The sequence below is a fragment of the Clupea harengus genome, chromosome 4 (assembly GCF_900700415.2).
Source record: "Clupea harengus chromosome 4, Ch_v2.0.2, whole genome shotgun sequence".
In the NCBI taxonomy this organism is placed as follows: Eukaryota; Metazoa; Chordata; class Actinopteri; order Clupeiformes; family Clupeidae; genus Clupea; species Clupea harengus.
The window spans coordinates 13,346,331-13,367,618 of NC_045155.1; the positions used below are offsets into that span (position 1 = coordinate 13,346,331).

At 44.3% G+C, this 21,288-nt stretch overlaps 1 protein-coding gene across 3 annotated transcripts in view; it reads right to left on the reverse strand.

Moving 5' to 3' along the window:
* Nucleotides 1-21,288, reverse strand: part of casz1 (castor zinc finger 1) — a 182,348-nt gene that overhangs the window by 80,831 nt on the left and 80,229 nt on the right. Inside the window, exon 1 of one of the 3 annotated variants that reach the window (XM_031566308.2) lies at nt 6,689-8,330. The exons of the other annotated variants lie outside the window; for them this stretch is intronic. Within the exon in view, the coding sequence (XP_031422168.1) occupies nt 6,689-6,737 (49 nt within the window). The 5' untranslated portion in view covers nt 6,738-8,330. Of the gene's footprint in view, nt 1-6,688; nt 8,331-21,288 lie in introns of those variants that run through there. 3 annotated transcript variants of the gene reach the window in all.

Below are 21,288 nucleotides of genomic sequence, written 5' to 3' on the forward strand. Positions count from 1 at the left end.
AATTCTTCTGCATTTTTACGCAGTTCTATACCCGCAAACAAACAAAAGGAAATAGTATCATCTCTTTTGTTTGTTTGAAGCACAATAAAAAAACTATACGTTCACTCAGAGTTACGGCATTGGCTTCCAAGCCATCTGAGAAGCTGTGATTGTGCCAAAATATGGCATTTCTCACGTTGTGTTGCAGGGCAGTGGAAAAAGGCTTAAATCATGTCAGGACAGTGTTTCATGAGAGCTAACCTCCACAGCCCCGCCTGGCTGCTCATTTATTACCCACAGCGTATGAATAGATGTACATAAAATTGTACAAATAATAGCACATGGGCCCGGTGTCAGGTGACTCGTTTGCCAGATCGCTGACATACTGTTTACCTCATTTCACAAGAAACCCCCGTCGGGCACCCAGAAAGAGCTCCGTCCCAGGACAAAAAAAAAACGGGGCTAACCGGGCAGGATTCAAACTTTACCCCAGAGCTTTTTTACCCTCTCTTATCACTGCAGTTTTTTTCCCTGAAGTGATTCAAGCCAGCAGCAACACCTGTCCACCCCAAACACTACCAAAACCACATGCGAATGTTTCCTCTGCTTGTTTCAGTAAAAGGGGGTGGGGGCCGGGGGTTGGGGGGTGGGGGGTGGGCGGTGGAGTTGACTGTGGGAGCCAGCAGGCAGTTAACATACAGCAGGCCTCTGTGACAGCATGCCCTCACCTCACTCTTCAAAGAGGCTAACGCTGACAAACCAGGAGCACCAAATCCCTGACATTCAGGAGAAAGATCTACAAAGAAGGAGAGTGACAGAGAGGGAGAGAGGGATAGAGAAGAGCAAAAAAAACTCTAAGCTCCAGCCATGAGACTGCCAACTGTTCTGTTAACAGCCTCTTAACAGGTGTAGGCCCTAGAACCATGTAATCCTATCAAGTTACCGAGTTAAAAAAAAATTCAGTCAAACAGCAAACTCATGAGCACCCCGGCCCAACCCCCCCCCCCCCCCCCCGCCCCCCAACACACACACATACACACACACACTCCCCAGTCTGATTCCAGTGACAGAATGGAACAGCTGGCTCTCATATTCATCATGTACAGACGGTAATTATTGCTGGAGCTGCATGCTACTGACCCAAGTGAATAGAATGTCACACGAAAACACACACTCTCTCTCTCACACACACACACACGTCTGACAATCTCTCTCTCCCTCCCTCCCTCCATCCCTCCATCCCTCTCTCTCGCTCCCTCTCTCTCTCTCACACACACACACACACACTGACGGAATGGGAGAGGCAGTAGAGGGGAGGTTTTCAGAAACGTTCTCAGCCCTGTTTGCAGTCAATTACTGGAGAGGACAGGAGATCGGAGCGGTAGCTCCGCAGTGCAAACATGCTTTCAGAGTGAAGGTGACAGGGCAGACAGAAGAACATGTTTATTTATTTTTCTTATCCAAAGAAAAATAGAGAAGGGGCGTGGGTGGGAGGGGTGGAGAGGACAAGAGGCGAGCGGTGACTTCCCATCAAAAAAAAAAATAAAGTTCAGTGATGCAGAAACTGAGAGCATGTTCTCATCAAAATCAATTGTCTGACGGGAACTGTGAACCAAAATACAAAATAAAATCCCCTCCAAACCAACAAACAAAAGTTGAAAACTATAAATACGAGCGCTTACGACAAAAAAAACACATTCAAAACTCCTTATCAGCAAATCAGAGTTTCAGCTGAAAAGGTTCCATTTTTCTTAACCTGAAGCTCTGCCAAGCTATGCGATGAACCGCAGGACAGGGAACTCCACATTTCCTCTCATCTTGGAATTGAACTTCTGTTTCCAACCACTATCCACAACACTAAACCCTCTTCCTCAGTCCCCTCCGACCACAGCGGCTGGAGGGTGGGGTGAGGCGGGCAGGTGGGTGGGTGGGTGGTGTCTGCACCCTGTCGAGGCCCTGATCCACCCAGCCCGGGACCTGTACACAGGGGTGCTTCACACCTTAAAGACTCCTGCCACATTTAAAAGGATTAGTCGCCACATTTTGTACCGGCTTAATCTTCCTTTCAGACGGACTAATAAGTGTGCGTCGATAAGCGGAGCATGCAAATTTCACTCTGGGCCATCCAGCGCGCTCTCTCGCCTTTTCTCCCCGGCAAACGGACTCGAGGCGTTTGCATTGTGCTAATTGCATCTTCACATTTGCCCCTTCTTCCCTTCTTTATTGTGGGATATCGCAACGGCAGAGATTATTTCTCTCTCCCGCTTTGCATGAAATTCTAATTTCATGTGCGCCGTCATAAAAGTGAAATAGAGCCGTTCTGTTGCGGCTTTGTGTACAGGGATCGACGTCTTCATACGCAAGCGTGTGAGCATCTCAGCTGCTCTGAAGACAGCAGAGGAAGGATGCTTAAGGTCTCTTTTGCCCGTGCACTGCATCTTATTAGGTAGGGGTTGATAAAGTTAAGATACAAAAGTTAACAAGAACAGCTCCAGGTGCACATAAAATGTATGGCATTCGTTTTTTTAATTTTCTTTCTTTCTTTCTCCCAAGCGTATAATGTATTGAATTGAGTCACTGTTCGAGCAGGTACCCCTTTCTCTGAAAGAGACATGTGTCTCCTGTACTTGCTATGTCAGTGATCAGGCACAGAGGCAGTGGTTCCCCTCAGTCAGGGAATTTACAATGACAATCATTCTGAGAGCTTTGACTCAGCTGGACGTAGAACCAGCTACATCTGAGAACGCTACAAACACACACACACACACACACACACACACACACACACACACACACACACACACACACACACACGCACACACACAACAACAACAACAGAAACCATAGCAGCAGTAGATTTAAAAAGAAAAGTATTGTGCTGCAAAAGTTTAAAAAAGAGTAATTTTACAATCTGAGAGAACACTGTGGCTGAAATTCAAATGTAAATCAATTCCTAATTTTTTTTCTTCTAAATAATGACTATACATTTTTGGGGGTGTGGAAGGGGGTGCAACTACTTAACGCTGACTTACAAATGTGAGTGATAAAAGAGCCGAGGTCCTAAAGGTGCAACCTGTTTATTATTCCGGTGTACTTCCTTTCAGTGTATTAATTAGGCAATTACTCTGTATTGGTGACGGAAAGCTTGGCGCTTTTAATTAGGGTCTTGTGCCTGCATGAGTGCACAGGAGTGGAGAGAGAGGGGGGTGGAGGGGCTGCTCGCCCTGCCCTCTGTCCATACCACCTTCCCTTCAAGCAAGGCAGCCACTGGGGCTACACCTGGTACTGGGAGTTATCGGTGTGAACATCCACACAACGCAAACACACTTACACACTGACAAGTCATCCTCGCGCATATGCACACATGCGTGGTCAAGCGCACGAGTGTGTGAGTGTAAATATGCACAAATGAACATCCACATACGCGGCACCACAAACTCTTCTCTAGTTATTTTCTTTAATCCATTAATTCTGCCTGGGCCAGTCTGCTTGTAAAAAGGCAGTTGGTGAGAATGTGGGTATTAGGACGCTAAGTTAATTATGATGTTGCGCAGTCTCATCGAGGCCCTCTCTCCTGCTCACTGGCTCCATCCCTCCTCTCTCTCTCTCTCTCTCTCTGTGTCTTTCTCCCTCTTATGCACACATACACACGCGCACACACACACACACACACACACACACACACACACACACACACACACACACACACACACACACACACACACACACACACACACACATCCAACATGCTGTTCTCCTTAAGCAAGAAATAACACACACACAGCCTGGCACAATATCAATCATACTCCTTTTCAAAGCCTGACTGTGATACGACAAAATACTCCACATTACCATAAACCTCTACACATTTTCCAAGAGAGTTATCTTTTTTGATTTAATATTTCATCAATATGAATTATCTTTTTGGAAATTTAAAATCATCTGCTACAGTCAAATCACTGTCAAAACGATCAGGCTTGACTCTTACTTTTTTTTTTTTGCAAATGATACATACATGTATTTCTTCAATTAAAATACAAAACAACAGTAATTACGAGCAAGCTGTCGTTCTTTGTACTATTAGGAAAAACAATGTTCCAATGGATGTTACAATATAAACTCATCCTAGCTTTTATCCTATGGCATTGAAACATGGTATAAATAATTGATAAGAATAGAAATGCTTTGCCTCAGTTGATATGGCAATCCTAATCACCTCATCACTAAGAGCCACTCTTTCCTGACAGGGCGATTCAGCTTGGAGGAGTCCCTTAGGAGAAATTGGCATAAAAGGGGTTAAAGACTATGTCTTGTGTTTTTTTTTCTTTTCCCCTCTTCTCTGTCTTATAAAGTCTCCATGCTAAATTTATTTCAAAACGCCGTTAATCTGCAGTACACAACATTCCCATTAGCATAGCCCAGCCCCCTCATAAAAATTCCAGCTAGTTTAATTAAAAAATGTAAATTTACTGTCATTGGAGGAGAGGGAGAATAAGGACAGCAACAGCATTTTTTATTGCTTAAGACATCAAATTGATTCGGTTGTTGCTAAATTGTGATAAAGGTTATTGGGGAGCTACAGACTTTGGCTTGTTTTTCCCCTCCCCATTTCATCCCAATTTTTTCCCTTCTTTTTTGGGAGGGAGTGGGGGCAAGGGAGAATGGGGGGAGGGGGGTGGAGTGGTAAAGGTCCTCAAGGTGGTCTGAGGCTAAAAGAACTGGCTCTCCGAAGAAGAAAGCAATCACTCGCTATAATGACTCATAAAATAACTCCACTCAACTGGACAGGAGGCTCTGCACTAATGGAAAGACTCGAAAAAAATGAAAAATACAGGGTGTGTCTGTACCTATTCACTGTCCTTTCAATGTAATATTTCTGAGCTACAGACACAGACGGTAGTTCAGTTCAGGCTCCTTCCTCAACACGGGTTTATGATCAAAAACATTCTACAAGTTGATCCTGTAATTCTACTTGTTCACATTACTAGGGCAAGATCAACAGCAAGACCCTTTAAAAAGCACTCTAAAATGTTTATTTCAATGTTTAATTCAAACATTTTTACACTTAGTTGAAGCAGTGTTGAAATAAACATGTTAGGATAAAGACTGCAGTTTTGTTAAGTATCAAGCAAACAAATACTCCAGGGTTGCATTGATATTGAGGAAGCCGCAGTGGATAAAACACTGTAATTAAAATTCACCACAGAATCCTCCCTCACTTTCTGCTCTCTTTAAAAACCCCACCAATTGTCTCATGTTGTCCAGAATTGTACAACATAACATATTTAATTTCAGCATTATGGACGGAGTGAAGAGGGATATGTGACAGTTACAGCTGCGACTTCCAAAAACGTGAAATCAAATGAACAATGTAACTTATTACATTTGTCATTTCCTGGACTTCACACGCACACTTTGTTATATTTTTAGGACAAACACATTTCGAGAGTAAATGGATAACACAGATGTCTCATGACGAGAGGACACGTTTGGGTAGGCAAAGGGAACGGTGCAATCAAATTATTCATACGTGATGCATAAACACACACATACGCACACACGCACCGACACACACACACACACACACTCCTGCCCTCTATCTGCAAAACTCACCCACATGAACATACAGCGGTAATAAAAAAGAAAAATCCAAATACACTATATTTGATTTGTATATTAATAATTGCAAGCAAAGTTTTCTCCTGTCATGGGATAGGTAAGACAATGCGAAAGTTACTGATTGTGCTATGAGAATTCATGGGAGTTTAGCCCTCATTAAACAGTGTTTGTCAAAACTGCAAGAAAAAAATGACTGAAGGCCAAAAGAGGAAATATATTTACACTTTTTACACTCTCAATGAGGTACACAACTGAAGAAATACTGACACCACCATCTCCTACAATAACAACAATTTATCTTAAGATTTCAAGGAACAAGAGGGAACAGAAATGGATATCACTTGTACTGTTTGCCCTTACATGTGTCAAAACAAAGCTGCCACAACAGTTTGTTTGCTTTGTCCCCTTGGCAACAAACCCTTAGGCCACGGTAAGCACTCGAATGACATTTCACATACCTATGTGCGTAAACAGGATATCTATGGTCTTAATAAGTAATGCAAAGAGAGTCCCAATCCTGCCCCCTTTACCCCCCCCCCCCCCTTACCCCCCCTCTCCATAACCCTGATGTCAGTAACAAAATCGAAAAATAAACCCGGGGAGGACAATTATGAATGAGGTCTTAGGGTGGAAAGAGAAAAAAAAAGGTGTGAGATCAACAGTAGCTCGACTCAGAGCACTGAAATAAACTGTGTCTCATCACAGGGAAAATGAAACTAGTCTGGTGAACTTCTCTACTGTGCGTTTAGCAGCGGCAACACCAAGAAGTGTGATAAGAGGAGCGTGCTAAAGAAGTGAGCGATCGTGTTTTATACGGCAATGAGCCTCTGGGCACTGTCATTCGAGTTAGAAAATATAGGTGCAGCTCAGTCCCACACACTCACACACACACACACACACACACACACACACACACACACACACGCACACAAAGAGAAGAACTTCCCCATCCGAGCAGGTTTGTTGACAGTTTGAAATACACTTTTATCCTAAACCTATTAAAACATGTCAGTGTCAAATTACACAAGACACGAGAGAGAGAAAGAGACAGAGAGAAAGAGAGAGAGAGAGAGAAAAGTACAGTACTCACCATATTCAGGGAAGTCGAAGTTAAATCCTCTCAGGCATGTAACTTTCATAATATTTCTCGACTCTCTTTGAAAATCATCAGAAGTAAGCAGGTTCGGGAGAAACCAAAGGTAAAATGACTACACATACACACTTTAAAAAAAATAATAAAACCTTCCTTCAATCATGTACTAAACTCCTTGACATGTAATCTGTCAATAGTTTGTAGCAGAGATAATGCCGGCTGCCACGAGCGGATTTGATTGGCAGCCTGGGCTTGGCCCCTCCCTCTTGTGGTTTGATGGGGGGTAGGTGAAAGAATAGAGAGCCTCCCCCTTGCTTGATCTCTCTCTCTCCCTTTCTCTCTCTCTGTCTCCCTCTCTCTCTCTCTGTCTCCCTCTGGTTCGCTCTCGTATACACACACACACGCGCGCACCGAGCTGTTGGTGATGTCTGAATAGGCAGATAGGAAATTACGGTGGAGCAGGAGCAGGAGCAGACTTTTTTTTCCTCCCCTCGGTGGGCTGGCCTTTCCATCTCTGTGGTCGACTAGCCTTTCAACTCTCTTGGGGAGGAGCCTTCCTCTGCTCCATCAGAATGAGCAGGGAGGGAGCAAAAAAAATTTAAAAAGCCCAAAGCTTTCCAGAAACAGAAAAAAGATAAACACGGTATTTATTATTATTATTATTATTATTATAATTTTTTCTTTTTTTTACAAATTATATTTTTTGTTTCTGAATATGTATGAAAAGGCTAAAATAAATATGATGTCTTTTTGGATGTCGTATAGTTCCCTTTTAAGTATTAAGGAAATAAAATAGTATTTAGAATGTGAATAGAATTTCTTGATACAGTGGACAATTTTATGATCCTTCTTTTTCAGAGGTGATTCTGACTGCCACATAAAAAAAAATCTAAATTCAAATGAAAAATGTAATATTCTTGAAATGTTTGTCGCAGAATTCACTAAAGAGAAGCTTTTTCATTTTTCACACGAATACAACTTCTAGATAAACCGAAGAAAAAGAAATCCACATCGAAGAATTGCATTTGGAAAGCCTAAGCAGCGTGCTAATTTTCCATATTGAGTCATAAATATTGAGCAGTGCGAAAGTAGGTAACCTTATATGGGAACAGTTGGCTGTAAATTACAAAAGTCTTACACCCCATCCCCCGAGCTCTTCTACTGCTTTCCCTCATTCAGTCCACCCCCCCACTTCTGTCTCTCTCTCTCCGTCCCTCTGATAAGGTATCAGTTTTCATTGTAATTTCAGGTGAAATGATAAACGACGGCCGTTACCAGGTGACAATGAATACTTTATAAGACAAAGCCCTTATTTGCCTGGCAGTTTCTTCCGCAGTACCATGCAAAGTGCCTGTGGATATTTTCAACATATTTATTGTATTAGCATACTCCACCTTCACATATTTTTTCTCCTGCTCCCCACACACCTGATTAAAGAATTACACGGGTTTTAAAACTCTGCCTCAAATCCCAGAAACTCCCCTTGTCACGGAACAGATGAAATAACAACAGAACAAAGTGAGGATCCTCTCCCTCCGTGTTGACACTGCAACTGAACTTCTTTTTGTGGGAATTAAGTGCAGTTCAAACACAACACAACACAACACACACACACATATACATACACACACACACACACACACACACACACACACACACACACACACACACACACACACACACACACACACACACACACACACACACACACACACACACACACACCATACACACACACAAAAGTTGCTTGTGAAAAGGGGAAACAGATTTTTGGGTCCTGGTTTGTATTTCTGAGAAATGACTCAGGCCACAGTTCCTGTTTGCTAACAGCGATAACCTGTATAGATAAAACAGGTTTTTGGTTGATTTAGTAATTATGGGTATGAGTCACGATTAAACAATGGGAGCCCTGCCCGCCTTTTTCACTGAGCACCTCTAGGGGCACATGTTCACATCACATCACAAGTCCTCCGACCTGCCCTTGCCACGAAAGACACACACAAAAAAAGGAAAACATGACTGACATAGCGATGATTCTTCTCATCGCAAGAACAGGATCAAACCGCATATGTGCGCTGTACGATGATGACGCTGTCGTTTTCAAAAGCTTCCACTTTCAGGTTAATGATCTTGCAGGTCTATATTTTAGAGGCATTATGCATGTGCACTCGTTGTTAAGGAAGTCTAGCGACACGGAACTGTAGATTCATTTTTTGTGAAGGAGAAGATTTATGACAACCGTTGTTAGGTGGAGAGATAAGGACAACACCAAAGATTCAAACAATGAGCAGACTCAAACTCCACTCCACATCAGACTTACAGGACAAACAATGGTATTAATCGACCTGCTGTTGTACTTGTGACACACTGCAATTGCTCTTTCATTTCATACACTGAGCCACGGTACAGACAATAAGCTGGAATAGTACAGTTCTTGCGTCTAATGGAAATCACTAAAGGATCAGTGCTTCAACCTGACAGTAACTCAGGTTAGTGTTGTGTAATGACACAACACACAACACACACTATTTGGGTAGTCCTGGACAGCAACAGTGAAGGTTCCTGTAATATTCCTTCATCTAATGTCACAATAAAAAATAAAAAAACACACAAAAAAAAGAAAACATGTCATCCTACGTATTCTTTTACAGGAGCACTTTCATGCTGTTTGATGTGGCCTGTTACAATGGTACGCTCAGGAGCGCGAGAGTGAGTGGTGAGAGGAGGGGCTTGGGCATGGTGGTGGGGGTGTGCGGGGAGAGGAGGGGGGGGGGGGGGGTAGGTTGGTGTGGGTTAACATGGCAGGACCACATCAGTCAAAGGGGACCGTGGGCCAGACGCTGGGCTGCCCCTGACCGTGCACTCCAGGAGGGGCTGGTCTGATGGCCAGGGCCCACTCCGAGAGCCCCCGGCCCGGCTGGGACAAAGGCTCACTGGCTGCTTGAAAGATGTGAATTCAGCTGCTTTTGTGCATGGAGCCTGGAGACATGCGGAGAGAGAATTCTGACCTTTGGCGAGAGAGAGGACTTTTTGTGTGTGTGTGTGTGTGTGTGTGTGTGTGTGTGTGTGTGTGTGTGTGTGTGTGTGTGTGTGTGAGGGGGTTGTGTTTGAACCCCTCAGGCTGTCGCGGGCACAGGGGCAGAGAAGTGGGACGGTGAGAGGTGGAGCAAGAGAAGGGGGGTTGACATGTGGGGTGTGTGTGTGTGTGTGTGCGTGTCGGGGGTACTTCACAAAAAGAGAGCATCTTGACTTCTACTAACTAGTGAAGACCACTGGGAAAAGGAAAGAAAATATGGTGGCCGGGTTTTTTTTTACGTATTTCCTCAAATCTGTCGGTGAAATTGACAGGAAATTAAAAGTGACAGAGCTTAAGGCTGGTGCTGGAGCCTTGAAAAGAGCGTTTGCCCTTGCATTGTTCTGGCGGGTCTGTGATGTTGGATATTATTCCCCCTCACGTCTGTTTAGATAGCATTATATATTTATTTTCCCGCAGTGAAGGTGTTGAATATTAAGCTTAAATACTTGTTCAACAGTAGCGTCTGCACGCCTGACCCAACACAGACCTCAGATCCGATGACAGTCTGCACTAACCTGCTTCAGATAAGAAATCCTGAATCGTGTCCACAGTATATTCAAATATATTTAGTATATATTTAAGCATACACCAATTTTTTTTTACATTTGAACTAAAATCCAGCATAACAGATAACAATCTGGCTGTCCCAATCACACATGCGTGCACATACATGCGTAGTTTGCAAGCTGCTTTCCCGAGCATGATGTCTGAACTTCATATTCACTTAAAAAATATTACATACAGTCCAAACATTTTTCTTGACAGTGCTTTCATCCCCTGCCTCTTATCATTATGTTCCAGTATCTCTCCCCGGATGCAGACAGTCCTAATGCAATCTCCCTAATTTTGGTCCCTCGCAATCTGCTTTTTAAAAGGAATGGGAGAAAGGGCCACATTTCTGAAGGCACTGGCCGTAATCATTTTAGACAGATAGCTGCTCCCATCGCAGATGAGCAAATATTTGTAAACCAGCTATCTAATGGAAAATTATAGTGAAATTAGAGCGAAATTCATGACGGAGAAATCCGATTATCCTTAATTTTATTATGCCATCTTAGCCCACACAGCATATTTTTGTAGAGTTTTTTCCATAAATACCTATGCCAGGGGTCCCCGTAATCGAATAAAATTGAAATTCATCTTCCCATTAAACTCAATTAGGAGCAATTTCTAAAGCCTATCAAAGATTTTAATTACTAAATTATAAAATTCTCCGAAGCCAAATTGGGGAGGAAAAAAGATTCATCCTAGCATCTATAAAAAAAAAAAAAATCCCAACGAAAGGAAATTGTTGATCAAAAAAAGATACCCAGTGGTAAATAGAATTACTGGCCGGGGCCTTATTCAGCGGATCTTGGCAGAGCGGACTGACGTGTGCCAAAACGCCCGGGCTCCTGGACTGGAGGAAATGAACTTAGCCGAGGTGTGCTCGCTCTCTAAATGTCTGCCCTCTGAGTTATTATGCTGTAATTGACTAATTGACACCTTAATTTCATTTACAGGCCCCTGTGTTGGAAAAAAAAACGAGGCCCAACCTCTGGGTGCGGCTGCTGGGGGCCTGAGGGAGGAGAAGTCAGGGAGCTGGCCCACCCGAACCCCAGTGCAGGTACACCCAGAGACCACCCCTACCTCTCCCCTGCCAAAGCCTGCCCCCACTCCACACGGTGATCCTGAGTATGATAATGAAATGGAGATAGGGAACATAATGACTTAACAGAAGCTTAAGGAACACTGGTCTGGTGCATGGAACCCCCCCCACCCCCCAGCCCCACCACCCCCACCCCACCCCTCGATCAGTACCTGCTAATGGTGACAGCTGTGCATGTGCAGTCATGCAAAGACATGCAGCAGCTTCACAGCTCCCCCGCCCTGAGACCCTGCCTGCCTTGCTGCCTGTCTGGCTAACGAGGCTTTGCGTGGAGAGGATACAGGATAAAGAGCTATGTATGTGTGTCTGTGCATTTTGTTTGATCATTTCGTGGACGAGATGGGAAACTATTGCTAAATATATTTAACATGCACACACACCTCAGGGCCCAAAATGGAGTATGAGCTAAAATAATGGACACTTTTAACAAGATAGCAAAACAAATGTTGCAACCTATAAAAATGCAAACGTTTTCCCTGAACTTTCCTTCACTGTTCCTGACAATGACTAAATAGAGCGCAGCTGACATGAAACACTACCACCACCACCTCTGCACAAAACACTGGTGACAACGGGACAGCGGTGAGGTCCCAGGTCACCCACTAGGCCCATTTCCCAGCTGCCCCCCTGCCTAGCACCAATAGGCCGCTAAAACAACAGCCCAGTGGCCCTCTCCCACTACAAAGCAGTCTGTGAAAGGACACCTGCTGCTAGTGTTCACCGATGCCTCTTTAACTCTGCCCTTCTGTTTGTTTAAAAGCCATATACTAAAGACACGGCCCTAAGATGCTGCTTTGGATGAGGATGAATTGGAGAAATATTGCTTGTACTTGTTTCAAGACAAAACACTTTTTTTCGAATATGAGGGGTTGGGGAGGGGCGGGTGGAAGATGTACAGACAGGCCGGTTCTGCGGCAATGCTGAAGTGCAGTGCCTAGCTGAAGTGGCTCGGCAAATATTACTAAACCGAAACTTTAATCTGCCTCCACCACACTCAAGCTGGCTGGGTATTAAAGATAATCTTTTCTGTGTGTCATATGGTGGCAGATATGGATGGAGCTAATTTTTAGAGACAAATCTGATATTTGTCAACTGGTTGAAAAAACCGGGGGGATTTTCCCACTAATCCTCCTGCGAATGTGAATGCGCGTTAACAGCGAAATGCAGATGGTGTTGTGCGCCCCGGCGAGGAGGGCCCAGTGCTGCGCTGGGGCGTATGCAGCACGCCACGGGTTAGCCTGCGCATAGCTCAGCGCAACCTGTATATGTGTGTGTGTGTGTGGGTGTGTGAGTGGAAAATACAACATCCCACCCCACCCCAGCACACACACACACCTTCACCGTTCAGACGTGCAGCTTTGTCTTTTTTGTACATTGTGGTTTGTTTTTCTTTCAGTTGTTCCTCTCCACAGCCTGCTTACCGAGCTACAGTCTCCCACGTCTAGGCCGCGTTAAAAGATTCACCACTGTAATGCTAAGCTTGCACCTCATTCTTTTCATTCTAATATACCAGAGAGCAAAAAATAAGAACAAAAAGCTTGAATAAAAAATGGAGCATGAATCTTTCAGGATCCTGATTTCAAACCAACTTGCTTGGAGTGTTTTCTGCATTTTCTCACGTTAAGCAGTTTGCTTCGCTTCCCTCCACTACGCATTTCCATGCACGTCGTCATTCCTCTCCCCAGTACCGCTTTCGGCTGGTATAACTGCTGGTGTGACAGGATTTTCTTTCTTGCCCCGTGTCTGAGAGAAGTCTCATGCCAATCAAATAGTCCTTATCTGTCCCCCCGTGCTCCCCAGGGCACTGACTATCCGTCCTGAGCCTGCCTCCCTCTTTAAGCCCTTTGTGAGACAGTATCTGGAGCTACTAATGAGGGTCGCCACTCCTCAGACAAAGTGACAAATGGAACGGAGCTGTCCCGTCTAATCATTCACCATGTATCTGCACTCCGGCACTTTTTTAGCACCAGAATGGCAAGGTGGCCGCCGTTCTCGCTCCGCATTCCCAAACTGCTTTGTAGTTCTCGGCTGCCTTCTACATTCTATTGATAGCTATTCAGAGGTTTCACACTCCAGGTTATGTACTGTATGTGGCTCAGTATGCAGGGTTCATTTAGAGAGAAGTGGGGTGAGGAGAGAGAGAGAGAAAGAGAGAGAGAGAATGGGAGAGAGACAGAGAGGCAAGAAAATAAACGCAGCCTTCTAAAACAGTGGCACTAACGACTCCATTAGATCTCCAGAAAAAAAAAGCCAAGTCAGACGACCGCGAGCTGTTCTGAGGAGGAAATAGGCCTTAAAAATTCTCTAAAGGGCCCCGTTAACGTGGGAGAATCACAAAATGAAAAATACGGCTCTTTTAAGTCGTTATATACTTTGCTCCCGCAGGCCAGCGAGTCTCTTTCTCTCTAAAGGGCCTATTAGATACGTAACATGACTGGAGAGGGAGAGACAGAGACAGAGCAGGGTGGGTGTGCGCAGGGGTGGTGGGTGCGTGTGTGTGGTGGGATTATTCTCTCAGGGTCAGCCGGTCCATCGAGGTAAGATGCTCAACGCGCATATATCCTCTGCATATGGGATTTGTCTTGATGAAGACTTCTTTTTCTCTCCCCCCCCCCCCCCCCCCTCGTCTTTTTAATATTCTCGCTGTGAAACAATTATTGCCTCTCGGTACACCTGGGCCTGTCCGTGAGCACGCGCTCGTAACCTAACACCAACTTGGTTCATTCGACAGTCACCGGGCATTAAGTCATAGTCCGAGAAAAGATCTATTTAAAAAGTTTTGTGCCTCACGAGTATCGTTTGCTCCGTGCTTTGTGGTCTCGACTGTCCTCAAACAGAAGCCACATGTTCCTCTCTTCTCCCTCCTTAGCTGTCTCTTGTTGACATTGTCAAGGATAATACTGGGCTATATGCCGCCACCCCTATTTATTATTAAATGCACTGCTAGTTTGCTGGCATTTGTATTGCTTGCGACACGGAATAACACAGCGGGAACAAAAAAAATGTGAGTCTTAAAAAAGTGAAAGCATTGTTGGCTGATTTATCTCGAGCAGGCGTTTGTTTAACAAAGCACACAGTTGACATCTATTGATCAGCTCTGGCGGAGGATGAGGGGAGAGGGGAAAAAAGTTGACATTATAAGCGTTATGAAATTCAGCATTTTTTTAACCTTCAGAGACGCTTAGCATTTGTCTGTGAAATAAATAAATAACGCCGGATGAGGAGGGGGAGAGAAAGAGAGGGAGAGAAGGAGGGACAGAGAGAGAGAGAAAGAAAAAAATCACTAAAGCTCTTTTGGCGTAATTGGCTGAATAGCAAGGGCAGCAGAAAATTTACAGGCAGACGACAGTGTGAAGGGGACTCGGTCACAGCCCAGGACTAACCCCCCCACCCCCCACCCCCCAACCCACCCCTCCTCTCTCCCCCCTCTCTTTAGCATGGACAGCAGTAGAGCAGTCACTGCTCGGAGGGGTAATCCGCAGATTGGGCCACGACTTGGGACAAGACACCTCCAAGGGAGGGAGTTCATGTTCCTGCTCCCACCCATCTCCCTCTTAACCACTGCCCATTTCCTGCTGTACCGCTTACCCCACCCCACTCCTGTAATTGGCATGATCCGAATCCAATCAGGAGCCAGAGGGTGGGAGCAGCTTGCGCGCCATTGGGACAAAAGCACCTTACTGAGTGTCAGGGGCCCTCCTGGGCAGGGATGACACTTAAAATCCCATGGCTTTATCTCTCCCACAGATTTTCCATAAAACGCCTGACCAGGGAGCCACACCATGTGACTGCCATGTAGGTCAGGCAGATGGGGGGTAGAGCTGGGAGGACGGGAGGGAGAGAGAAGGGGAGGGAGGGGGGAGGTTTTCGATGGAACTGTTGAAAATAGCAAGCAGTAACCAGATTAGATCAATAAGGATTGTTTCTATATCTGTCTTTGAATAGGACACCAGGAGAGAGAGAGAGAGAGAGAGGATGGGATGGTGGAGGGACAGAGGGAAAGGAGAAAGGGAGTAAGGGAGTGAGGGAGGGGGGCAGATGAGAGGAGAGACATCATTTCAGGATGTACACTTTTAAAAGCATCTCTCTTTTGAGAACTCCCAGGCAGAAATAATTCCATGTGCCCAGCATTTGCAAGGCATTTTTTATGTTTACTGCTGGCAAAATCTTGAACTTTACAAGCGCAATCGTGGGTTATCTGCCAGCAACAGCTGCCGTGGTCGCAGCCGGGCAAAAGCACCACATGCACACTCGTGTTGCTTGTATAAACACCCAAAATCCCGGCTCCAGACTCTAGCGGTTCCAAGTCCCACAGATGAAACCCAAACCCTGGAAGGTGCAGGCTGCGGCAGCAGGGCAGCTTTGGCCTGTAGCCTGGGCCCGTGCCCTGCTGATGTTACTGCTGCTGTAGCCGCTCCAGCGTGTTTGACAGTGTGGTGAAATATACCGAAACCAATACCGGGCTGGCCGTTTGATGTCATTTATCAGCCGATAATAGATATTAATGTGGAAAGTGCCTGTCATCTGGTACAGAGTCCCGGTAATGAATTAGGTTCCTCTAATGTACTCACTCCCTGGACCTTTGAGGAAGTTCTCAGCGTTCCACTATACCTCCGTGCACATATGTCTGCCCAGGGACTACATCAACTCTGATTACATAGCTACATACACAGCAGGGCAAATGTACTAGTGTTGGCAATGACGAGGACTGAAAAAAAGGTTATTCTTGTTGTGTAGAAGAATTTGGTAGGAAAAAATCTGCAACTAAAGATTTTAAGGGTCACTATGCATGACCACTGGATAGAGGAGTTTTCAATCATCCATTTCTGTTACTTAAATTATTTGCCACAAAACACTGTGGAAAATACTTGACATATTTCGTAGGGATGAAATTATTGTTTTCAGCAATGTAGCCTGCTGTCCTGAACCTGTGACTCATACCTGTAAAATACCAATACACCTGAGGACACCTGGTTCAAGCAGGACACCTCCATCTGTCGCTACCAGACGTCACCTGTAAGGCAAGGGCTGATTAGGCTTACCTGAAGTAATACCATATATTTTTGCACAGGCCACTTCATATTTGTATACAGGCAGTCTCTTGAACCTCTAAGCCTCTACCTAATGGACTCTGACTGACACTTGATGGATGGAAGACTGAACTAGACAAGAGCAGCTGCCTACGTTCCCTCACCTTGAACTATCAGTTGACCTACACAACTTCTCCATTTTATTACCTTGTCTGTGGAGTGCAAAAGAACCGGGGAAGGGGATGGGAATGCTTCCACGAACCTGCCCTAAGTTGAGGTATTTATTTGTCGGCAAGGAGCATTCTAACTGTGTTTGTACACACAGTATTCAAAACGTAAACCCATCAAAGGGTGACGCCGTACCATAGCTCATGGTAATTATAGATGGCTGGGGCTTCTCTGTGTCAATTGATTTTGTTTCCTCTCGCAGCTGAAAAGAATATGTTTTCCAGGGTTCATGTGAATTACAGGCTGTTTTGCTTCAATTCATCTAAGCAACCAGACAATTATTTCATGTTGCCAGGGTAACATGATAACACAGAGGCTTGTGTGTTGTTGAACAATCAATTAATGTTCTGCTTTCTGTGCTGCTGTTTACACTTCTATTTAAAGCTAAAAAGTCTGTTTTGCTCTCTTTCTTTGTGTCCGCTTTATTTTCCCTCCACCAGCGCTCTAGTTTTCAGGGGGTTTTTTGTTGAATAAATCCTGAAATACAAAAGAGTCTGACAGAAAAGCCAGGTGGCTACGCTCAGACACACACAGTACACAGACAAGGCCTTTTGTTGGGTGCAAATAGGAGCAGTGTGTTTTTTTTATTATGATCCCAATAAAAGGGAAAACAAAGCCAGGGGTTTTATCCATTATGATCTAAAGGATTCACCTGGTGTTTTCCAGAACTGATACTTTTTTGTTGGGTCTAGCGGAGGGGTGGCAGTATGGGTGGATAGGGGTGGGACTTCATACAGTCATGTTTTGATTAAATAATTCAGTATTTTACCCACTACAACCTTCTTCTCCAAAAAAAAAAGACACACTAGGCCTGGAGTTACCATTAACAAAACTGACAAGCCAGACAGTGTCAACATATAAGGCAGCTGTTAAAAACGTTGCATGCATATGCAACATAGCTTCTCATTGCCATGTCAATCATTACCACAGCCAATTCCATCCACTATTAGGTTGTTTTAATAACTGTCCACTTCTTATCATACCCTCTTATTATGATACCTGTATACTTATAAGCATGATGAGAGAAGGATGGTCATATGTATTCCAAGAGGTGTTATGAAAAAGTGTCAAACCGGTCACAGACCTCTGAAAACTAGGGGAGGCCCAGTAAGGCGCGTAAGGAGATTATGTTACGTGGCCCAGAGATTGCAGTAAATCGAAGGCTAATCTTGCCTCCAAAGCCAGTATCCCCTGACGCTTAATACTTCAAACTACATGTAAGACAGAAACTCACAGTGAGTGCCCTCTTTGGCCATTACATGAGAACAAATACTGTACACACAGACACACACACACACACATACACACAGACACACACAGAGACACACAAACACACACGCACACAAAGACACACACACACACACACCACACACCACACACACACACACACACACACACACACACACACACACACACACACACACACACACACAGACACACACACACACAAACACACACACGCACATCCAACACATGCACGTACACATGATCCCTCATTAGAATAAGGAATGTCAATTATTCATTTCCTTTAATGCCACTCATCTCAAGATTTTCATTACAATCCACTGATATTGATTTTAAAAAGGAGTGGTGGTCCCGTATTTCCTTTCATCAAAGAAAAGATCACCATCACACATACCACACACACACAAACAACACAGAGGGGCACACAGGAACACACACACACTCAATACTTACCCTATTAAGACAACAACACACTCCAATGGAAAGTGAAACCTGTTAACTGATATATCACACCGGAGATTAAACACTGACATTGAATTGAAAAGACCTACAAACCAGCTGAACTGAAAACACCAACCTGCCCGTGGTTACTGTGTAAAGTATGCACCGTAATAACAGCAGAATCTTAGATCCCTTCCTACGTTTAAGTACTTTCTAAAATACCACCTTTAGTGTCACCCTATCTCGGCTGTTATAAAGAAATGATCACAGAGTGATGCAACTAAGAGTTAAGTAAAAGAGATGCAAAATGGTATCTGGGGCTGTAACTGGCCTAGTTTAGCACAGTGGCAGACAGCTACAGGTATATAATTATCAGCCAAGATAAGAGGATAATAAAGAACCTGACACACAGGATAAAACCAAGCGGGCCTGCATTTTCCCGGTACAAAGTACCAAATGTCTGTCTTGTAAAAGAGAGAGAGAGAGGCAGACAGACAGACAGAAATACTGTCAAAGTTTCTCAAAGCTTGCCGGTCCTGCACAGCCTTTTTGATTGGAAATAATGACGCTCCATCTTTCAAAGATGTAGTTTTCCTAAAGCATTGTTGATTGCCCTGTGTCCATTACTTGGAGGGATTATGATAATATTCCACATTGTGCTCGGCGTGATGCACGGGAAATTCAATACTCAAAAGGTTAATGCAATCAATTAGGATGACAAAGGAGTAAAGTAAAACCCCTCTGCTCGCTGGAAAAAGAGGCAGGGGAAGCGAGGGGGGGAAAAGGTATTGAAAGCTTGAATGGATCTGCCAAGAGAAAAGAGGCACTCAAAATAAGAGAGAAAAGAAGAAAAAAAAAAGCGCACCTATTCTATGTGCTCTCTTCAAAGCAAACCAAACGCAACACACACATTGGTACGCTCACACACTCTCAGACACATAAACACACACCCAGACACACACACACATGCGCACTCACGCACGCTCAAGCAAAACACATCACATCAGACTCTGTATAAAACACTTTAAATGGCAATTGCTACATACTCTTCCTAACAACCACAGTCATAATTGCGCCAACAGAGACATGTTTATCCCTGTGATGGTAAATAGAGTGTTATGAAATCTAGAGGTATTGACACAAGAGTGTGGATAAAGATTTGCCTATGAGTCATGTTCTCCACAGCCCTCTATTCTATGGCATTGCATTTTGGACCAATATTTCAGTTATTCATTTCGGCAGCGTAATCACAGCCGGAATATTAATAATAGCAGAACTCGGACGAAATTAAAAAGACGATCCCCACTCGTCATGAGGGAGCCTGTGTTTCGTTATTATTATTTTTATTATTATTATTATTTTTCCTAGCACAAAGGGTTCCTATCATTGCAGATGAATGGATAAAGTTAGATAGCAGTATTGAGCCGTGCAACTGTTGTGATAATCCATATTACCTCCTCAAAGCACAGCAGCTTGCTCCACTCGGAAAGGGTGGGCAATAATTACGGCATAATTTTAGCATCCGTGCCATAATACAAAACAATGGCGTGGAAAAACAACCAAGCATCGAGATGCTTTTTTTTTTGAGACACCCTCATTTTCCACCTGGCAAGACAAAACAACCCAGCCGCTCTGAGTCTAGGTGAGGGAGGAACACAGGAGCTTCTCAACCGCACCTGAAGCCCATGCAGGCAACAAGTGAGTGTGGGTAACCGTGTGTCCCCTCTCCATACAACACAACAGGTTAAAGCTGGTGTGTCAGCCATGAATTGAACTAATTACATATGAAAGGAGTGAGATGAGGATCAATCCTCATATTCAGCATTCATGTTCTGTGCCTGCATGACCTTTGGTGGAACGCTAAACAAGTTGCCACTGTTGTGGCAATAGAGCGCTACCGTGCACCCATTGCTGTGCACGGTTATGGTATAGGTGCCTCTAACATTCCCACCTTAATCATCTGACAATGTTTGAACGCACTATCACCTATCATCTTCAGATACAACAGTGTTTAGGTTTGCTGGAGCCGTGACCTCACAATACTAAGGGAAGAGACTCACACTAATTGGTTTCTCCTTTGCTAATTGCTCCGTCGCTACTGGGAGTTTTGAACTGTGTAGACCAGTTTAGCTTTGATAGCGCTCTCAGATGAGACACTACTTTTAATGCACTGATCAAATAATTACCTGAATTTCAGGCCGGTATTGCCTGTCGGTGATTAAGCAAAAACAGTGATTGTTGAGTGATTGAGGTGGCTGTGCTCTGAGTACTGAATAATGAGCCATTGTTCCCAAGTGTTCTATGGCTGCTCTAACGAGAGCTTTATAAGCACAACATAATGTTCAGGTACATATATGAAAATCAGAACTGAGATCAGAAGTTAAACTTAAAGCAACAATTTGCCACTTTTTGAGGATTCTTAGGGCAACTTGTTTTGGTATCATCTTCAAATTTATTTTGATGGGACATGGTCACACTGCGAAAATGTAAGCATTGCCAATAATGGTAACATTGCCAATATGTTTGTGGTATATGCAAGGTTTTGCATGCCTTTTAGGCAGTTAGCTCACTAGTTTCAGACCAAAACTCCTTACTGCTGATTTAATGTAATGTATTTAATTTAATACTTTTCAGAGATTTAAGGTTCTTGTGGAGACAGACAGACTTGACTGGCATTTTGCTGAGGAGTGAGTGGTAACTAAGGACCTCTAGTCCCACGGCAGGAATTTCACGTTTTCACAGGCGCAACGGCTGTAATGTGACCTACATCACATTTTTCTGTTTCGGCATTTTTGGGAGCCGGCGGCCACGTCACAGAAACAAAGGGCCAAAATGGGCTTTGAAGTGGAGGCTGAATGGAAGCTGAGGGGACGCCACACGAAATGCCCTCTCTCTCTCGGACGGGAGGCCCCCGGTGAAAAGAAAAACA